Source organism: Lepisma saccharinum, chromosome 20, assembly GCF_977018435.1.
Source record: "Lepisma saccharinum chromosome 20, izLepSacc3.1, whole genome shotgun sequence".
NCBI classification, from domain to species: domain Eukaryota; kingdom Metazoa; phylum Arthropoda; class Insecta; order Zygentoma; family Lepismatidae; genus Lepisma; species Lepisma saccharinum.
The window spans coordinates 1,389,549-1,410,564 of NC_139248.1; the positions used below are offsets into that span (position 1 = coordinate 1,389,549).

The 21,016-nt window shown below is 36.7% G+C and overlaps 1 protein-coding gene across 6 annotated transcripts in view; it reads left to right on the forward strand.

Annotated features, from left to right (window-relative positions):
- Positions 1-21,016, forward strand: part of LOC146003619 (NADP-dependent malic enzyme-like) — a 150,116-nt gene that overhangs the window by 112,304 nt on the left and 16,796 nt on the right. For all 6 annotated transcript variants that reach the window (XR_014443839.1, XM_083141939.1, XM_083141936.1 and 3 more), the window contains exons 3-9: positions 1,957-2,115; positions 4,904-5,085; positions 5,908-6,088; positions 6,726-6,854; positions 8,229-8,411; positions 8,944-9,082; positions 12,580-12,666. Coding sequence is in view for 5 of the 6 variants with exons in the window: in XM_083141939.1 (XP_082998065.1) it covers positions 1,957-2,115; positions 4,904-5,085; positions 5,908-6,088; positions 6,726-6,854; positions 8,229-8,411; positions 8,944-9,082; positions 12,580-12,666 (1,060 nt within the window). In the remaining variant the exon portion in view is untranslated. The remainder of the gene's footprint in view (positions 1-1,956; positions 2,116-4,903; positions 5,086-5,907; positions 6,089-6,725; positions 6,855-8,228; positions 8,412-8,943; positions 9,083-12,579; positions 12,667-21,016) is intronic.

Below are 21,016 nucleotides of genomic sequence, written 5' to 3' on the forward strand. Positions count from 1 at the left end.
GTAACAACAGACGAGTCGAACGGGAGGTATGGCTGGATGCTTTATCTTGGTGCACCCAGACCGGGTTTTTGCCCCCCCCCCCCCCCATACAGTGCCGGGATATCTGTGTTATAAATGGGTGTTAAAACCTCATCCTGATAGTACGTGGAGTTCACCTTCACATTATTAGCTACACGGCGAATTGCTAGCTTGCCATTATAGCAGTATCCAGCGATGATCATGAAACCCCGTGGAAAACTTTCCTGGCATTCTCGATACAATGTTTGATAATTGTTTTTGTCGCGAGGGCGGTAGTAAATCGCGCGGGGTTTGTGACAGTCACTAAGGTAGACATATGCTTCGTCTAATGTCACCACATTTTTCCATCTCTCTCCTGCAAGATAGGTCTCATAGAGCTTTCTAGCGTTCGGTCGACGTTCCGCAATGTGACGAGGCAACAGCTTGTGAACTCGCCGCTTATGCCGCATTTCTAGTTGCAGGTCCTTCTTGATTATGGTGTTCACTGTTGACGCAGACATTCCCAACTTACGTGCGATACTTCTTTGGGGGGCAGGGTTACCACCTGACACAAGGGCCTTCACTTTTCTCACTATGTCCGGTGTACGACTCGTAGCTGCTCGTGGATTTGCCTGTTTCTTCCCCTGTGGAATTAGGCCCAGTCGGTCTTTGCCTATTTTGTTGAATACCGCACCGATCCCGTTCTTCGATATCACAAAACCACGATTCTTGCACATTCCTTTGATTGCCGAATAGCTATATTTAGCATCGGAAAGGGCTGTTATGTAGCCCTCCCAGTATGGTTCAATTTTCTTCGGCATCGTTGTAGGTAAATGGCACAACACTCTGCACATGCGTTCTCGGTACTGACGTGACTCAGCATGCACCGTTTGGACGGACTGACGTTGATAACAGCGCCGCCAGCGGCTTTCAAAATCGTCACCAGAGATCCCGAACAACCTTCTGTAGCCACCCTGACTAATCTAGCGAACGTCATGAAAAACTCAACCATCTGTGTGCCATTATTGGATTGAGAAAGTTTGAATTACAAGAATACTCAACTCTATGAAAAAACGTCAACTTAATCTACGAACAAAGAGATGAAACAGGTCACGACAAAATATTATTTTCTTTCTCTGATGACTCACAAATTTATATCAAATTTTTCTTTGTTGCGCATCAACAATTTTATTTTTAATGTTTTCTTTATATTATATCACATTTGCTTTAAAATTATTATTGTCATATAATTTTAAAGTGCCTCATGTTTGTCACTTCTGACATTTCAATAAGGGTTGAATTTTACTTGATCTATTGTATTATATTAAGACACCCATGCGATGGGGAGCAAGTGCAGGTGACCTGTTCCCCTGCCTGATTTATCACCGCATGCCACTGCCTATGACACATTGACAGAGTGGGGTGTGTAATTATGTATACAATTTCATATTTCCCTATGACACATTGACAGAGTGGGCCAGCCTGTTTTTGGGTGGGCATGGCCCCCTCTGGCTCATCCTTGGTGCTGTCTCTGCATCTAATGATCAAATGTATTTTCTTCAAATATAGCTAGTTAGGTAATTTGCAATGCCTCCCCGGTGACATAGTGGTAATGTCGTCACCTTTTAATCAAGGGCTCCCAGGTTCGATACCCAGTGGAGGCACACAGTAGTTCAGATCACAATTTAAACAGTAAATCTAGTCCCATCTAGCCTATTGTGCATAAAGCAGACTGAAAGCAAAAACTCAGTCAGTTAATTTACCTGTTAATAGTCATGGTTCTCTTCTGAGAATGTCAAAACTGCAGTTTCTTTATTTCATTTGTTCTTGTTCCTTTTCAAATTTTGCTTGTGATATTTTTTGTGATCAGTGTTGTATTATATTTATATATAAGCCATTGTTTGGTGATGTTACAAAGCGAATGGAAAAAGAGAATAAAAATGCTTTCCTTGTTTCCAGGGCATGGCATTTACACTGGAGGAGAGGCAGACCCTAGGAATCCATGGTCTTATCCCTCCACGTTTCAAGACCCAGGAGGAGCAGCTAGAACTCTGTCTGCAAGTTATCGAAGGTTACAAGGAAGACTTGAACAAGTACATTTATCTGGTTTCTTTGCAGGTAATTATGTGAATTTAAATTGTGGATAAGTGTTTGGAAGCAATGGCAAAGCGGCCACCCCTTCAACCCCCACTATGTGGGGGGTGCAAAATGTAGGGGCCCTTCAATGTTTTCTCTGCGCTCCTGAAATTTTGTATAATTTCAGAAATTCAACACATAATGTCGGTTATTTTTTTAAAATACTAAGTAGAGAAAATCTAGGTCAACAATGACAAAATTTGAACTCTAAATTCACTGAGGTGAGCACTTAATAGAAACGCCCGATCGGTGAACTTAGAATATGCATGAACAATCAGTGGACACCACAAATAACTTCACGACTGTTTTATTTATTTTCTTTCATGTGGAAGTTGGTCGAGTGGGTTCCCAGTAACATATCATAAGACAATGTCTGTGATAATAAGCAGGGGTATACTGGCTCAATCAAAGGGACCCTGGAAACTTAACCTGTGGGCCCTCAGAAATGCCATATGAATTTACTTGCTCGCAGACTGCCTAAAATAGGAAAAAAATCCCTCATCTCACACTTTTATGGATATACCGTTTATCGGAATCTTCTAGACTATCAATTGTCTGCAGATATGAATTCAGTAGGAAGATTCAATTGCTCGGACAATCTGCTTTTTTATTGCTACACAAACAATAAAACTTGGAAATTCATGAACTTTTACCACTAATATTAGTTTTATGTGTGGTATTTAGAATGGAACTTCCCACCATATTCAAATAAGAACTGAGACAAATTTCTCACTTATAGTCAACACCTGTTAAGTGTTACAGATTATTTTCGATTTTAGCTATAGTGTGACAAGGTAGTACAATTTTATTTTAATTATTAAAGACTTCAAAGGGGGTAGCTAACTGTTGTACGTCTGTTACCCTCTGACGTCATTGATTATATATATACACAAACAGGGTGATTCATAAAGGACTTTACAACTTTGAAAGCATATAGAAATTTATTCAGATAACTTAGAGAGTTGGTTGAGGTGCCATTGTAAAGAAAAACACATCAAGTTTGTCATACAACATTCATGTTGGGTTGATGTGGCTACCATTTGTAATGCGGCATACATCCCACCTGAAGTCGATTTAATTCCAGGCTTTCACCAGTAAGTCAGGCGTCACTTCTGCAGCAGAGGCGTTAATTCGAAGTCTCAGCTCAGCAAGATCAGCAGGTAAAGGTGGTACAAAAACCCGATCTTTAATGAAACCTCACAAGAAAAAATCTAGCAGTGTCAAATCTGGGGAGGGAGGTGGCCATGCAACCAGTCTCAACGAAGGTTTGGTGCCAAGAGTAAATTGTAGGCCTACTAGGAGGCACCTTACGATAGTACGTACGTAAGGCTGATTGCGTTTCGTGAAACCAAAACACACAGTGAGCACGTTTCGCACCCGTAAAAGTAGCAATTTTCAAGTACAATGCTGACAGCGCTACTGGTGGGTGAGTTCGGTACTAATGGACTACGTGAGTCAAAACTTGATGTGTTTTGCTTTGCAATGGCCCCTCAACTGACTCTGTAAGTTATCTGAATAAATTTCTATATGCTTTCAAAGTTGTAAAGTCCTTTTTGAATCACCCTTTTTATATATATATATACGTTGTAGTATTTTCTATATTTTTTTACTAAGGGCCCCCCAATATTTTAATTGCAGGGGGGCCTAGGGCACTGCGCTATACCACTGTTTGGAAGTAACTAGTTACAAGTGACAGTTATTTTTTTGATGAATTGTTACTGTTAACTAGCTACTTTTAAAAGTAAGTAACTGTAACTGACTTATCAAGAGTTACTTTACAACACATAAATTGTTAACTTGAAATTTTGTAACTTGGAGTAAGAGCTAAATTTGGTCACTTTGTTTGTAACTATGTGTTTTGTCTGGATAATAAGGTGAAAGAATTTTCATGGAATCACCTAGGCTTCGTTGGATTCTAACTTTAGAACATCCACACTTTAATGCAATTTGTCATATCTAGTTCCACATGAAAACTTCAGTGGTTTTGGGTGGATTTATGCATTTATTTGTAATGTTGTCTTTGAGATAGAAAGAAGTCATTGCATAGGGAGTGGATCTTGTTGAGCTTGGAATGGAAGAGAAAGAAACAGGTGGAAGTAGAATTGATGCACCTCATGCAAAATACCTTTGCCGGCATGTGGATGATTTTTCAAATTAAAATCATTCAAGCAAAGCAAACTCCTTGTTTCATCATTTATTTGTTGTGATAATATAAATATGTGAAAACTTACATTACATATCAGAAATATATAAAACACATGTAAGTCTTCATATATTTATTTTATTATGATTAATGAACACTGATTACACGTAATTGTTTTCAAGAATTTTTTTCTACGACCGGATCAAGAAAGTGTGGGGCGTTACCCCCACACCCCCTATACGCCTTCATGGCATGTTGCTATGCACAGGGGAGCACTTTACCTTTACAGAAAGTAACTGTAGAAGTAACAAACAGTCACTTTTAAAAAATTAACTTTCCAAACATTGTTGTGAATCCTCTGATTCTTTCCTGGCCACTCTGTGTTCTTGCCTTATTCTTGGCATGGGTTTAATTTAATTGTTACTAAAAAGTCTTGTCCTCATATAATTTTCCTGAACTAAATGCTGAATTTATCAGGTCAACAAAGCTATATTGACAATTAATGCATGATTTACTTTAGAAATACATGAACAATTGATAGTGTAAATTATGTTAGGTACGTGAGAATGTTATGTTGTAAGGAGTATCAAGTACTAGCAAATAATTGTCTGAAATCTGTATTTCCAGGATCGAAATGAAAGGCTGTTCTTCCGGCTACTCTCAGAGAACGTAGAGAAAATGATGCCAATTGTTTATACACCAATTGTAGGTCTGGCTTGCCAGAAATTTGGTTTAATTTATCGCCGGCCACGAGGTCTTTTTATCACAATCCATGATAAGGGACATGTATATGAAGTGCTGCGAAATTGGTGAGTAGTAGGTGGTACACAGTGAAAGAAAGTTTATTTATAGCTGTAAATATAGTCAAGCATCATTTTCCTTATTCTTAAATTCTGAATTTTATCAAAGTCATGCCAGTATGTTATAATCATACTGATACAGGCCTGATAACAATTCTCTGGTACAGTACGTACATATTAGTACTTAATTAATTCACATGCTGATCTAAATGGCAGAGTGCACAATAATGCCACCGTCCCAGGTTCGAATCCCATTACTACATCTATTTCATCATATCATCACTCATCCTCATCGTTGCAATTAGCCAAAAGTGGCAGAAAAGCAACACTAAATAACAAAAATGAAATAAAGTAATTCAATAATTTAAATTTACTGTGAATTGTTGTAAATAATCTACTTTCAATTTTATATTGTAAACTAATTACCAGGCTTATAAACTATTTGAAGTGGAATATATCTACAATAATGTTTGTACAGGGTGGTTCATAAATACTCTCCTGTTTTGAAACATCATACTTCATGGAAGTTGAAAGATATATATGTATTTAAGGATTTGCTACATGCTAATAATGAGGAAAATTTTTGTTTCATTTTCCTTTTAGTGACTAATTGTCATATTTTAAATTCCTTTTGCCTGTCTATGTAGCGCAGATGAATACTTGAACTTCTGGTCTCCTAGTTATTATTGTTCATATCTCTCACATGTCATTTGTTATTACACTTGTATGTCATTTATTCTAGTAAACTCTTGACAAGAGTGTAAAAACAATAGTTTCATTGACTTATAAGCTAGACACCAAGTAAATAATATAATATATGTTTAATTTCAGGCCAGAACCCGATGTTAGAGCTATAGTCGTGACGGATGGTGAGAGAATTTTGGGTCTCGGTGACCTTGGTGCCTACGGAATGGGCATTCCTGTAGGAAAGCTGGCTCTGTACACTGCCTTAGCTGGAATCAAACCTTACCAGTGTCTCCCCATAACACTCGATGTTGGCACAAATAGAAAGGTAAGTCCATTACTCGTCTCAGTCATGTGATCTACTTGTTTATATTTACATCCTTGATTTGAACTTTTATTGGCTACAGTTATAAATGTATGTTCTATTGTGGAAATCTCTTAATCTTATTACTAGGGCCATATATTTATGGTGCATAAAAGATCAAAATATCGGTACAAAAACTGGGAACATTTCCAGATTAAAAGTTGTATATAAAATGGCATTTCAGTGTTAAAATGGTGAATATAATCCTAAATTTGATTTAAAGCTATACGTACACCAAACAAACAGTTCCTTTCTAATAGTACGTTTATGTAGTTATCAAAAGGTTAAGTTGATTCCTGTGTAATGGAGTCTATTTTCCTTCTCAAATATTTACAGCAGAATTAATCAATTTTCCATGATTTTGCATAACTTACAGGATAATTCAGATGTCTAAAAATGATGTGTCTGTAAATAAACTCTAAATTTCATCATAAGAGTTTATTTTGCAGTTCTGTTCGTGACAAAACTTGGTATGGAAACACACCTTCCAAAAACATTAAAAGTGAGCATTACAGTGTGTTATTTCACATTTTGTGTTTCCGTCAAAAACAAAATATGCACATTCTTGACTTGCTGTGATTCGTGTGGTATTTCTTTCCAGGAACTTCTAGACGACGACCTGTACATTGGCCTCAGACACAAACGAGTCACAGGAAAAGAGTACGACGAGTTTGTTGATGAGTTCATGGAAGCTGTTGTGAGACGATATGGTCAGAATACACTGATTCAGGTACATCTGGTGACTGTGGTTTTTTTTTCTGTCATGCACATGATTATGATTTCATTTTTATCTTCAAAATTATATTTTTTATTATATTAAATAGTACTGTGTCATCATAATTTCTGCAGCCTTGAAAATACATGAACCAAAGGAATTATTCTCGTGGCAGCAGCTACATTTTACATTTTTCAGGAACTAAGATGATGAAACTTACATGCAGGAACAACAAAAAATCGGAGTTGCACTGTATTTTGTAGTGGGGTATAACAATGTGTTACGTTGCATTTTGCTGCTTTCTACTGGTAATTTGCTGCTGTCTATCCCTCCAGGTTAATCAGTTTTCACATTTATCATTAACCAAATTAAATTTAGAGTACAGATATATGCATTTCATGAATTTGATGTGCTTATTTGTATTTTCTTAAAAGAAAAAAATGAGAATGTTAATTGTACCTCCTATGATATTGTTTATTACTATTTTTATTTACCGAGGACCATTCTATCTCCTATTACCCTAACTGTTAAGGAACTTATAAAGATATATATGATGGAAATGTAGATTTAGCACAGTGTGGGTGGTTCGATATTTATTACAGAACTGCTTTCCTCCTCCTATCTAAATACAGTGTAGATAAGGCATAATGAAAAATAAGAACTCCAAGGGAGCATGAGCGTCCAAATGGAGAGCCACAGTCTTCCCTTGGAGAATGAATGTCAACTTAAAATTATATATTTTACACATGTAATTTCATTTCAGGCATAGTAATTTGTTAATTATTATAAAGCCATTGCAGGAACATAACTTTAACCTGGAGAAGTTTTTTTGAAGGGGCAATGTTATTCATCATCATCCATCGCCATTTCCTGCCTCTGGCTGGGTCGACATAAAATTCAATTTGCATTTTTTTCTGGTCTTCCACCACTCCTCTTTCCAATCTTGTCCTCTTCTCCTAACACTCCGTTATCTGCTCTTTCCACGAACATCTTGGTCTCCTCTTTAGCCTTATTCTCTCTCCTTGTGCATTCTCTTACTGGTAGTCTTCTGCATCCATCCTCTTCATGTGTCCACACCATCTCATCTGTGCCTCATCTATCCTGTCCTGAAGCTTCACCACTGCCACTGTCGGATCTCCTTATTCCTTTTTCTATCCCTTCTAGTCTTCCCCAATATACTCCTTAAAAAATTCATCTCCGCTGCCTGCATCTTTCTTTTGTCTCTCTCTGTCATTGTCCAAGTCTCTGCTCCGTATGTAATTATTGGCACATAGTATGTGTTATATGGGGATAAATATGCCTTGAGAAAATATCTTGTAGAGCCACATTCTCTGCAGGGGAAGTAACTATACGATTGAACTGATGAGAGTCTTGATCAACTTCTTACAGTTTGAAGACTTCGGCAACCACAATGCATTCCGGTTTTTGAAAAAATACAGGAACAAGTACTGCACTTTCAACGATGATATTCAGGGAACAGCAAGTGTGATTGTCGCTGGTTTGCTGGCTTCTCTACAGATCACAGGCTGCAAGTTGTCCGACAATACTTTCCTCTTCCAAGGAGCTGGCGAGGTGAGTTAAGCTTACTTTCATGGAGCCTTTCGACCATTTTTATAGTACTGGTCATTCATTCTTTCATGTTGGATTTGTCAACCGTACGTTTAAAAATGTGGTGATAAATTAATAATTGTAATGCAATAACCCAAGTCCTCCATTCACAGTGTAGTGTGCTTATCTCTAGACCACAATAACCAGTGAAGTCTCTGTGTACTATATCTAGTACTACCTATTCCTATTGTTAAGTGGTTTATTCTGAGTCCAAGTCATAACCTATCTCACCATGTACATGACTTGGCAGGTGCATTTGCTCCCCCCCCCAAAAAAATCCAGGTTTATGAAAATATATAAGTTGCTGGTACTTTTGTTAACATGATGAAACCTGCGGAGCAAAGTAACGAGTAAGTTTTATGATTTTTTGCAAACGTAACAGTTGTTTGAAAATAATCCTGGATGATATTCTTATGGGCTAGAAAACTTTTTGATTCTGTCAATTTTTGATGTAGTTTCAAGTGTATTTATAAGCATTTTCTCTGATTGTCCGCAGGCCGCAATAGGCATCGCCAATTTATGCGTGATGGCCATGGAGGCTGAAGGAACGCCCACTGCGGAGGCAAGGAAGAAGATCTGGATGGTGGACTCCCGAGGACTTCTTGTTAAAGGCCGACCGGAGGGATGCTTGGATGGTTCGTATCCTTGAAATATCTCTCTACAAGGTAGTCTTAGCTTTGGGGGAATCTTTATGAGCACAACTGATTCGGCTTTACTGTTATAGCCGAGGAAAATATTAAAAAGACTAAACACTATGGCTGACGCCTGCCAAGTGGCTTTTTGTTGAGTAACACGTCACTGCATCGAGTCCCATCACCACTGATTTCTGGCTTTTCAAAGCAGAGCCCAATAAAATACTATGTAGAAATTCCAGCAAAAAATGCAAACTTGACCAGGACTCAATCCTGGGTCTCTGGCATACCGTGCCGTTACTCTACCAAACTGAGCTACCGAGCCAGTCCTGCTGTCGTCGTCTTACCTGTGTGGATATTGTCTCTGCCGGTGCTACCACAACGGGATTTGTTGCCTTGGAAACACTGATAGTGCCTAGTTTCTCCCAGTGTAGATTGTAAATTACCTTATGATTTGGCAGACACAGATGATGTACAATCATGGACACTTCTGAGTTGTAACAACTCCATTGACTTTCAACACGGTCACTACAAGCCAGAAGTGTCTGCAACTGCAATGTAGAAATGTCTACGTGATCATCTTCTGTGGGTGCCAAATAGAAAGTAAGGAAAATACTGTCAAAAACTTCATTTGACAGATAAAAGTTGATCGTTTTGAAGATATTTAATACTGATTTCAATATCCTTATGGATTCCTAACCATGGCTATACATGAAGAAAGGGGTAACTGTTCAAACTTCTCCCATCCTTATAGTTAACAATTTCCAATGTATTTATGTAATCAAATAGTAAAGAAACGAATATACTGATCCAACATTACAATGATTGAAATAGCGTATCAATCCATAGGCTTATTCTTTATTTTTATTTAAACTTTCTCTAGAAGCTTCAATTCTTGTCCCCTCGCGGGGTATCATGTTGTGTATCCTGTGCCCTGCACCTCCACCACGTATCGTACCCTTAAGTATGATGGGATCGAACCTGCCACTCCCAATATATTTATGGGTGATGTAGCTAATCATCATTCATACTCATTAATGATGAGAGCACTTGTCATGTCGAGAAGTTGGATGCTTGGCAGCAAGAGGCACAACTAAAATTGAAAACCTTACAAAACAACTAGAAACTGCAAATAGTTACTCGTTGGATTTTAGAACTTTTGAACCAGAATTATACATGGTAAGGATTAGGATAAATACCTATCTAATCTTACAGTAGATGATCAAATCAGTAGTGAAATGTAAAATGAAACTGTTCTTTCTCCAGGCTTCTTAGCAAGTTGACCTCACTCAGGATGACTACTCTCCTTCCCTACTCTCCAAAGTTCTGTTCCCTGTTTCCAATCAATTCGAAAAGTGGGTCCTCTCCCAGCCTATCTGCTTCTCTGAAACCCCTGTCAATCCAGACTTCCTCCACGCTGATTCGTGAGTTTTTACCTTCCTATACTTGTAAACAGATTGCTACCTGTTTACCTGATGAAACTCTGTAACCTCAATACATCAGGAAGTCTGCATACACTTGACTATGCATAATTAAAATGCCTCAGGGGAGTAGACAGCTGGTGTAAACAAGTGAACGACCCTTGGTGAATTGAAGCTTCTAGAGAAAGTTTAAATAAAAATAAAGAATAATCCTATGGATTGATACGATAGCTTTGAAAATTTTATGTATAGTACAGGGTCACACACAAACTATAGACCATGATCCAATATTGTTTTTATGTGGCTCACACCTTAGTACTTATAAAACCTGTAATTTTATTCTGAAAAGTGATATTTAGAGAAAGTAAAATACGGTATAGCTTGTAACAAATTGCTGTAGTAGTTACTGGTGCTACATATAAAAAAGTTTTTTAGTACATCAGATTTAATAGATAACTTAAATAATTTATAATCATTTTGATAGCAAACTCCTTCAAATTCAAAATTCATGTTTCTAAAGTTTCAATCTTCAATTCATGACATTATAAACATTGACATGCTTTCATAAATAATTCTAATAATTAAAAAACGTAAGTCGGCCAAGAATTTAAAAATGTTAAAAAATATATTAAAATTAATGAACATCAAGTAAACATTGAGAGTTTAGCTATAATGTATTTTTTATAAGTATACTATTGCTTATCCATAATCTTGTTAACTTGTGAATAATAATACGAACAGCAAAATTGCAGCAGACTATTTTTGAGATACAAAAGTTGAACCTTTGTTCACTCTTCACACCAGTGGCGACTCGTGGCTTTTTTGGAGTGTAGGAAGAAGTTCTCGCTTGTACTACCCATTTCATTTAGAATGTTAGCTGCAGGCCCATGCTCCTCACTTTGAACTACGAAATATTTAAATGTGAACCTACAAAAATTGATGAAAATAACATTGACGATATTTCAGATTTTGCAAGAATTTATATTTTCTTCCCCCTCCTTGTCGTGTGGATTGACAATAATAAAAAGTGTTGCTTAAACTTCGAAATTATGCTAAATGCTTCTAAATTGTGGTAGGATTCATTATTAATTATTTTTTTTTCGGATAATTGTAATTCTGCATCTGCTTTTCTAGAGTTTTGAACTTGCGTTACTTTTCTTAACAGTTATGTAATATGTAAATTTCCCCCCAAAATTGTTTAAAATGATGCAACAAACGACATGGGTTCAACATCGAACTTAAAAAGGTTTGAGAAAATTGCTTACCCCCAACTTTCTACCGATTTCCTACCACAAAATCTCCTGACGAATTAAATTGGGCAGGATGAAGAAGAGACAGAGGATGGATCGTTGCATGGTTGTAAAATAGCTTTCCGCTGGATCGGCATACTCCCTTTTGTTTGAAACATGTCCGCTGGTGAGGTAGAAAAAAGATATGGACATAATTTTATTTTTATTTACTGAAAACATATTCCTTTGAATTCGATTTCCCTCTCCCAGGGATTTGCATTTGCAGATTATGCTAGAAACGGTGCTAAGTGTCAACAAAGATCAAATTATGTTTGGTTTAGTAACATTTTGTTGGGGTTGGGATCGCTGATTGAGGAAAGTCTTGCTGGTTCCTCGTTCCTCGCCGATCTTCGTAACCTTTCCCCACTCCCTTGCACTGCCCCTTCCACCCCCACCCATCTGTCTGTAGGATGACCACCGAGGTTCCTCAGCGAGAGGCAGAAGAGCCAGTGTCCATCGTCTTTAGACTGCTCCTGGAGCGACCAAGAGCAGTCAACTCTTGACATTAGCAACCTAGGCAATTGTACATACATTGCACTCCTAATTTTATAACACACATTAAACTCTAAAGAGCAGAGAACTGGAAATAAGTAAAAATGAACTGTAGGAAGTTCCTCACTTCCTACATGGAGGAATCGCCCCTGCTTCACACACACACTTACTTTCCAGTACAAGTATCTGCTCAGTTCAGGAATTTCTTGTATTTCAAATTTGTATGAACTTTTGTATTGATTCAGTTCATGAAAACATCTGTGTTTGTTCAAATTTTGATAATTTTCTTTTTTGACAGGTGATAAGGAATTTTATGCTAAGGAGCATAAAGTAATGAAGAATTTAGAAGAAATTGTTAATGAAGTAAAGCCCAGTGTGCTTATTGGTGAGTATGTGTCTTTAGTGTAAAGTAATAATAGTCACAGAGTGCCTTCCCAATGGTGCAGTGGTAGCGTTGTCCCCTTGTAATCAAGGGGTCTCGGGTTCGATACCTGGTGGAGGCACATAGTGGTTCGGATCCCACTTTAAACTGTAGGTCCAGTCCCGATTAGCCTTGCTGTGCATAAAGTGGACTTAAAACACCAAATCAATCAATCAATAATAGTCACAGTGTTTCAATTGACTTGTGGTAACATGTCATAAAATTAAAATTATTCTTTTGTTAGTCAAAAGTTGTAAAGTAAATACTTTATTGAAAATTAACAGTGCTCTAACCTAAAAATTTGTCACTAAAAATTACGCAAACAGAACAAATAAATATTTGTACACAAACAAGTAGTCATTTAAAATGGAATGACACTAAATTGTGATTGGGTCCAGCTGAATGGAGAAATTTTTCATTGTTACACATGGCTTTCTGATCTCTCACCTTATGCTTAATGTTAACATAGGAATAGGATGCACTTAATTTAATATCATCAGTAAGCCATTCTTATTAGTTTCATCCCTTAGATATTGTCCCTTCTTCCTGATCTCTTTTATTTTTCATCTCACTCTTCCATTTCTTACTTCTTCAGTCCATTTCACCTCCTCAATACCATAGTGGTAACGTTGTCACATTTGTAATCAAGGCGTCCCAGATTCAATACCAGCAGAGGCACAAGTGATTCGAATCCCACTTTAAACTGTACGTTTAGTCTCCATTAACCTTACCATGCATAATGTGGCCTTAACACAAAAACTCAGACTGATTTTGCCAGAGCCACATCCCTAAAGCTTCCAGCCACTTTTTCTGACTTGTTCATGGCAGAGTGATTAGCAGAGCATGCTACAATGCCAGGGTCATGGATTCGTATCTAGCCTGGTCACTTTGTGAGTTTCCCTTCATCAATTTCATCATATCATCTTCACGATTAGTCAAAAGTGGCAGAAAAGCGATGCAAAATAAACCAAATCAATCAATCAATCACTTTTTCATGGAATTCAGGTTTTGTGCCATAAAAACCTACACTCACACAAAACAATTACTCTGTTCCTTAGTTCTTTGTTCAAAGTTCCACAAAAAACACTTCTTCTATTCATGATGGCTATCCTCACTTTGAGTTCCTGACTATTTCTCCACTGCTTATACATCCCAAATTATACTTGAAAATATAAATATAGGGATAATTGAACTCTTCGAGAGGTTTAAAAATAAGTAAATTTTATTTTAAAAGAAGAAACATTTAATATGTACAAGTAAAATATTTAACAAATGAATTGTTGGATAAAAAATGATAGAGTAGTGGTTGTTTGATAGACTTTTAACCAAAGTAAGTGGCTCATTGATGGTGTATTTCAACAGTTTGAATACTTTACTGTAAATCCAGTGCCACCGTGCACAAAGTGGAATTATAACAAACGTTGAGAACATTTTTAAGAATAAAATTTGATGAGGTATTCAATAAACTGTATGTTACTATGACCGCCTACCTATTCTCGTAGCACTTCTGGCAACTGGAGAATCGCAGGGGACCAACTTCCTTACTTGGATTTTTACCTTTCAGGCTTAAACCACATACGCTAACTCATGAAAAATGTCATAAAACAAGTCTGGTGTTAGTAAATTCAGATTTTTATTAATTTTCACATGCAAACATGCTTGAAATTGGTTAGAAAACAATCCGATTAATATGCATCGCATAAACTTACAGCCACCGCTTCCATTAAGCTAAGCCACAGAATATCTCCACCCTCCTATTCCTCTATTTTATACAATGTGATTGGCAATATGACTTTTCTTTGCAGCGCTGTCAAAGTTATAATTTGTACAGCGTGATTGCCATTGTAGTTTTTTACACATTGCTGGCAAAGTTGTAATTTGTACAGCGTGATTATTTTTATATACAACATTTTCAACTAGAGAACTTATGATCTGTCATAAATTCCCCGGGGTTGGGAAATTTGACTTTCTTACTGAGAATCAAGAAGAAATGTCAAATACTTCATGCATTACTAAAATTATGACATTGTTTACATGCAAGAAGTTAGTTACAAAACAAACACCACATAAACAAAGATATAACATGTAAGATTATGACAAAATATCAGATTCATATATTAAATAACTTAAGATGCATAAACACAAAACAACACACGTGCAGTTTACATGCATCAGTAAAAAAAAGAAAACACATCATGTACAATTTGCATGCAGAGATAAAATCATAACATATGCATCTCGCATACATAAATTAGCATGCATACATTTAACATGCAATAGACAACATGTATGCACAAACTCCACATATCACAAATATGGTACCACTATAATTTACAATTTGTTATCATGCTCTTAATAAATATAGTTAGACAGCATCATGCAACTGCTCCAAACCTAACTCATGAAGTTGCAAATCGTTACGCATGCTTAAAAGTTTGTTTATCCAAAGTTTTTGTTTGTCCAATGAACAATGCCAAGCTTTGATATTTTTTACGGAAATATTTGTAATGTCTTTTCCAGTGTTGCAGCATATGGCTTTCACTGTGTTATCATCATGGATTTGCATACAAACAAAAGGACCTTGGTATAAATTACAATATTTTTTTATAATGCAAGTGATAGTGTCACTTTGAGGATGCAGTTTTATGAAGATCAGATCGCCTTGTTTTACTGGATTTTTTGTTGCTTGTTTTTCATGCTGTTTTATAATATGTTTTTGTCTCTTATTGAAACTAAATGTTTCTGCCATAAGCAGCTTATTTTTCCACATCTCTACATCAGGAATGCGATCCGTTAGTACTTTTTTACAGATATTTTGAGGTTCAACATTTAGCCTGAGTTCTATAGGAGCATAACCTGTACTGGAACAAATTGAATTATTTAACAGATGTAAAATGGCAGCAACATGGCTAGACCATTGCTTATGTTTACCGTTGCAAAATATACGCATCAATCTATTTATTTCCTGGTGATATCTCTCCACTAAGTTAGCACTTGGATGATAACTGGGTATGTAAAAAATTTTTACATTGAGAGCATGCATACCTTTTGTAAAATGTTCTGCACGAAATTGTGGACCATTGTCACATATAATGACTGTTGGTATTCCCAAATGGATGAAGTAAGAATGTGTTAGTTTTCTAGTTACGATGGAAGCTGTACTATTGCCAATAGGATATGCCACAAGATAACGGCTAGCAGAATCTAATACTGTTAGTAAATATTTTTCGCCTTTGGAGGAACGTATGAATGGACCTTGTAAATCAATAAATAATATTTCACCTGGTTTTGAGGGTTTGTGCATGATTTCCAGATACTTAGGAGGATGTTTATCTGGTTTATTTTTCATGCAAATTTCACAATCAGTAATGTAAGATTTTGTGTCTCTTTTCATATGAGGCCAGTAAAATATTTGGTAAATTTTACCGAGTGTCTTGTCTGTACCAAAATGACCACCTTCATCATGATACTTGTGCAGTACAAGATTTACTAATGATTGAGGCACGCATATTCTTATCCGGTTTGGATTGTGAAAATCTTTGATGGTAAGTAGATCATTGTGAATAAGGTATATATTTTTCCAGTTTCGATATTTGCTCTGTTGTGAACTTTCACAACCAGCGAGAACAGATTTAACACCACTGCAATACGGATCACTATTTTGTTCATTAACAAAATTGTTTTTATCACATATTAATGACTCATCAAGATACTCAAAGTTATCCATGAATATGAGTTCATTATTATGGTCATTAAAAGATCGGCTCAACAGGTCTGCCAAGAGGTTTTCTTTACCTCTACAATACTCGACATGGAATGAGTACTGTTGTATTTGAATAAACCATCTAGTCAGCCTATTGTTCCAAGTGTGTGCAGATTCTAGCCACGTGAGGGATTTATGATCCGTGATAACAGTAAATTTTCTATCTAACAATAGTGATTTACATTTGTCCAGTGTAAAGAGTATTGCTAACACTTCTACTTCAGTGGACGTATATGATTTCTCAAAAGGTTTCAAAATCCTTGACACGAATCCAATCGGACGCATGTTGTTGTCTACCAGTTGAAAACAATATCCTGCAATGCCTATATTTGATCCATCAGTTTGAACAAAGAATGGTTTGTTCAAATCTGGATGGTAAAGCATTGTTTCTGCAATAATGGACTGTTTCAACAACTCAAAGGAGCATTGTGCACTTTCATCCCATTCCCACTTTTTGCCTTTTTTCAATAACTGGTACAAGGGATGTGCCATGATGGCATAATCTTTAACATATTTTGATAGCCAATTGAAACTTCCCAAGACTTTCTGCAGTTGCTTGATATTGCAAGGGACAGGTAAGTCTTTTATGGCTTGAACATACTTGGGAGATTTCTCATAACCCTGTGCACTGATAGAATGCCCTAAAAATTCCACCTTGACTTGACAAAACCTACATTTGTCCAGTCTCAGTGTCATGTTGGCATCTTGTAACTTGTCAAAAATAAGTCTTAAGTGAAAAAGATGTTGTTCGAAAGACGTGCTTTTGACAATTACGTCGTCTACATAACATACTGTAAAAGATTCCGTACCTTCCAAGGTTCGTGTCAGAGCATTAATGAAAGCAGACGTTCCATTGATTGATCCGAACACTACCCTTGTGAACTGGTAAAGTTTTCCCTGAAAACTGAAAGCAGTATACTTTCTTGCTTTGGGGTGTAAGGGGACCTGCCAGAAAGCATTAACCAAATCTAGGGAGGACAAACACTGACATCCATGGAAACTCATTAAGAGTTCATTTATGTTCATAGGATGTAATTGCTCAAGCTTGACATGTTTGTTGATATTTCTTTGATCTAAGCAGAGACGAATGCCTCCTCCGGGCTTGACTACAACTAGGAGAGGACATAGGTACTCTGATTCAGAATATTCAATAATGCCTAAGTTGAACATTTGTTCTATTTGCCTGCCAACTTCGTCCCGATATGCTAATGGTATTGGATAGTTTTTGTTAACTATTGGTGTGGAAGTATCCAGTTCTATTGTGTGTGTATACTTGTTACAGAGACCTGGTAATTCAGAAAACAATGTTTTATATTGTTTTAACAACTGAACTAAAGCTATCCTTTGTGACTCATTTAAATGTTCACACTCTTTAACCCTTCTCCACAAGTCTTCATCAGAAGGATGAGAGGATGACCGTGGGGATATGTTAGATACAGAAGGTCTGAAATCTAACTCTTCTTCCGGACAACTTTCATTTGAGACAGCGATAAATTTGGAGAATTTGCTTCCTTCGCTCGATTCCAAGAGTAAGCCTCGCTGGACAAAGTCTAAAGTACTATCAATATTGTATAGGACATCTAAACCGAGAATAATGTCTACTTTTAAATGTCTGACTACCAGGAATTTAATGTAAAAGGAAAGTCCACAAATTTCAACGTTCAAATGAGTGGAACCTATTAGTTTGTCTTTCCTTTTCCCTGTATAATCAACTAATTTAATTCCTGTAACTGGCAATAGCCGTGGTTTAGAAGCCTGAGTACAAATAGACTTCCACAGGGTTTCCGAGAGAACACTGACTTCAGCGCCACTATCGAGTAAAGAAGTATATTCCTTATTGTTTATTCTTACTTTTATGTGAGCAGAAGGTTTACGCTTGCTATTAGTATTTATGGGTTGCTTACAATTTTTGATTTCTGCACTGCAATCTATTTCATCACATTGACTTAAGTTTATAAAATGAATAGCAGGATTTATCGCATCACTCACATCACCTGCTTTTTGACATGAGCTCGTAACTAGTTTAACGAGTTAAACTGGTGTATGTCTGCCTGGACTGTGATTTCATTCTGATTGACATCATTGAACAGACCCTTTTGTTTCAAGAAATCAAAAACTACATTCATCCCAGACTTTGACCAATGAATTAAATCAATTCGGCCATTCCTTGGATTTCCTAAGTGTTTTTCAAATAGATCTAGTTTTATACTAGAATCTGCATTCAAAAACAGATCACTAATATTCACTACAATGAGATTCTCATCATTCCCTAACTCCATTAGAAAATTATTCCACTGACTCCACTTACTCCACAAATCAGGATTGTCAGCAGTTAACAACTTTGGGATTGGTGGTAACGTGAGTAATATTAACTGATTCGTTAAAGGTAATAACTTGTGTATTAAACCTTTGAGGTCACTTTTCATTTTGTGTAGCTCTGTATATCTCAAAAAATCATTGGTGCCAATAAGCAACATCACTTTTTTACCAACTTTGGTATCTGGACGGATTTTTTGAGATAGGTTGGAAATAGTTTGGCCGCTAGTACATAACCCAATGTTTCGTTTACCTAGTGAATCATATGAAACAGTGTAGTTTGCCAAGGTTTCTGCTACGCGGATCATCATGGAATCACCTAGCAAATGAACATTATTGTACAAGGGTTCAATGGCCTGTGCTTCGGTATTTGTTTTGAATGAATTGTAAAAATTTTTGTGTGTGTGATTAAGATTACTAGAGTTGGGTTGTTGCAAAGGAGGATTAGCAGGTACACTCATGACACCTCCCTCTCGACATGAGCGACTTACTCGTTTCCCGAAAAAGTAGACTTATTAGCATTGGTGACTACATTTCTTTTTGAGTTACGCTGTGTGCTGGAATGATCAACAACCTCGCACTTGAGTTTGTCACCTCTGTCTTTAGACTGATCAGTACATTTAGTTTGAATAACTGCTACGTTTCTATTATTATCATAGTTTTTAGTTCTACTGTTAAATACTGCCTGTGGCCTTTCACGTAATGAAGTTTTGCTAAGGGCTTCGGAATTTTCTATTACCGTGATGGCTTCACTCAGCTCGGTAACAGGTTTCATTATGAAAATTTCCTTGATTTTGAAAGGCATCAAAGTAGCAATTTGAGCTAGCCTTTGTGCTTCGTCAGTGTTAGGTTGAACAATCTGCAAAATTTTCCATTGGTCCATGAAAAATGTTAGCAGTGACCCATGAACAGACTTTTGATACTGGGAATTCAAGATTTTGGTGAGCATCGTTGTTTTCCAATTAGAATTTTGATAATGATTCAGAAACAGAATTTTGAAAGATTGGTAATCTGAAAATTTTTGCTTTGAGATCTTGTACCATTGCTTAGCATCCTTCGTTAGCAGCGTTGGTACATAAGTCATAAAATCTGTTTCTGCTATTTGAAATAACTCGAAATTCTCTTCGACATCATCTAAGAATTCAGATGGGATTAGTTCACTAGAAACTCCAGAGAATTTCGGAAACCTATTTAATTGATCTGACTTCAAGAAATTTCTTTTAGTAACATGTGAGAAAACTTGATTTTCTTTGCACCTAGAAACACTCTTACTTGTTCCATTAGGGAAAAGTGTTGTTACACTATCATTATTATTCACATTTACTAAGGGAGACCTTTTCCCAGACCTATTCTTTTTTCTACTCTTAAGCCCAGATGAATGACAGCTAATTGTGCTGGGTGAACTATCTGAATCACTTTCCCGAAACCTGTGTAGCATGGTAGTAGTTGAATTCTGCAGAACTTTAACTTGTTGAGCTACGCCTGACAAAACGGGCAACACTGTATTGTTCACAATACCCACTAAATGTTCTACCTCATGGGAAACATTACCATTTTGTAATTCACTAGTTTCGATGGGAATATTTTCACTTGTATGGGATTTACCAGCAATAAAATTAAACCATTCTTCAGCTTCTGATGGCTCTTCAGTAGATTCCTGGTGATCTACAGGTGAAAATGCAGGCTTCTTTTTGACAGACTCTGGTACTTGTACTTGACGATGACACCATACAGTCTTGGCTTGATTGTTTTCTATTCTTTCTTCCAGTTCAAAAAGTTTGTTTTTCACAACCACCAGTTCCTGACGCAATTCATCCTTTTCTTCTATCAATTTTCTCACTTCCATGTCAACTTTCTGGGTTTCACTCCTAACCTTCTCATTCCTAGAAATGCATTCTTGCCTGTATAGGGACACATCTTTCTGCATGACATTCAGTCGAATGTTCAGATCAGCTCTTATATTTTTTTCTAGATTCTTTAGATCACTCTTAAATTCTGCTTTCACTTGTCCTAACTCCTGTTTAAGTTCCTCTTGTGACTTCGAGATAGCTCGCAATTCAGCCAATATTTGCTCCATATTTCTTATTTTTCACATAAAACCACTTAAATTCACTTTGCACCAAACAAGAACTAGTTGAACACTATCACAATCGTGGAATCACATATTTCGTTTTTGCAAACTAGTTGCGATGATAATGTAAAATATTTCACATTATAATCTTTAGACGAATAATC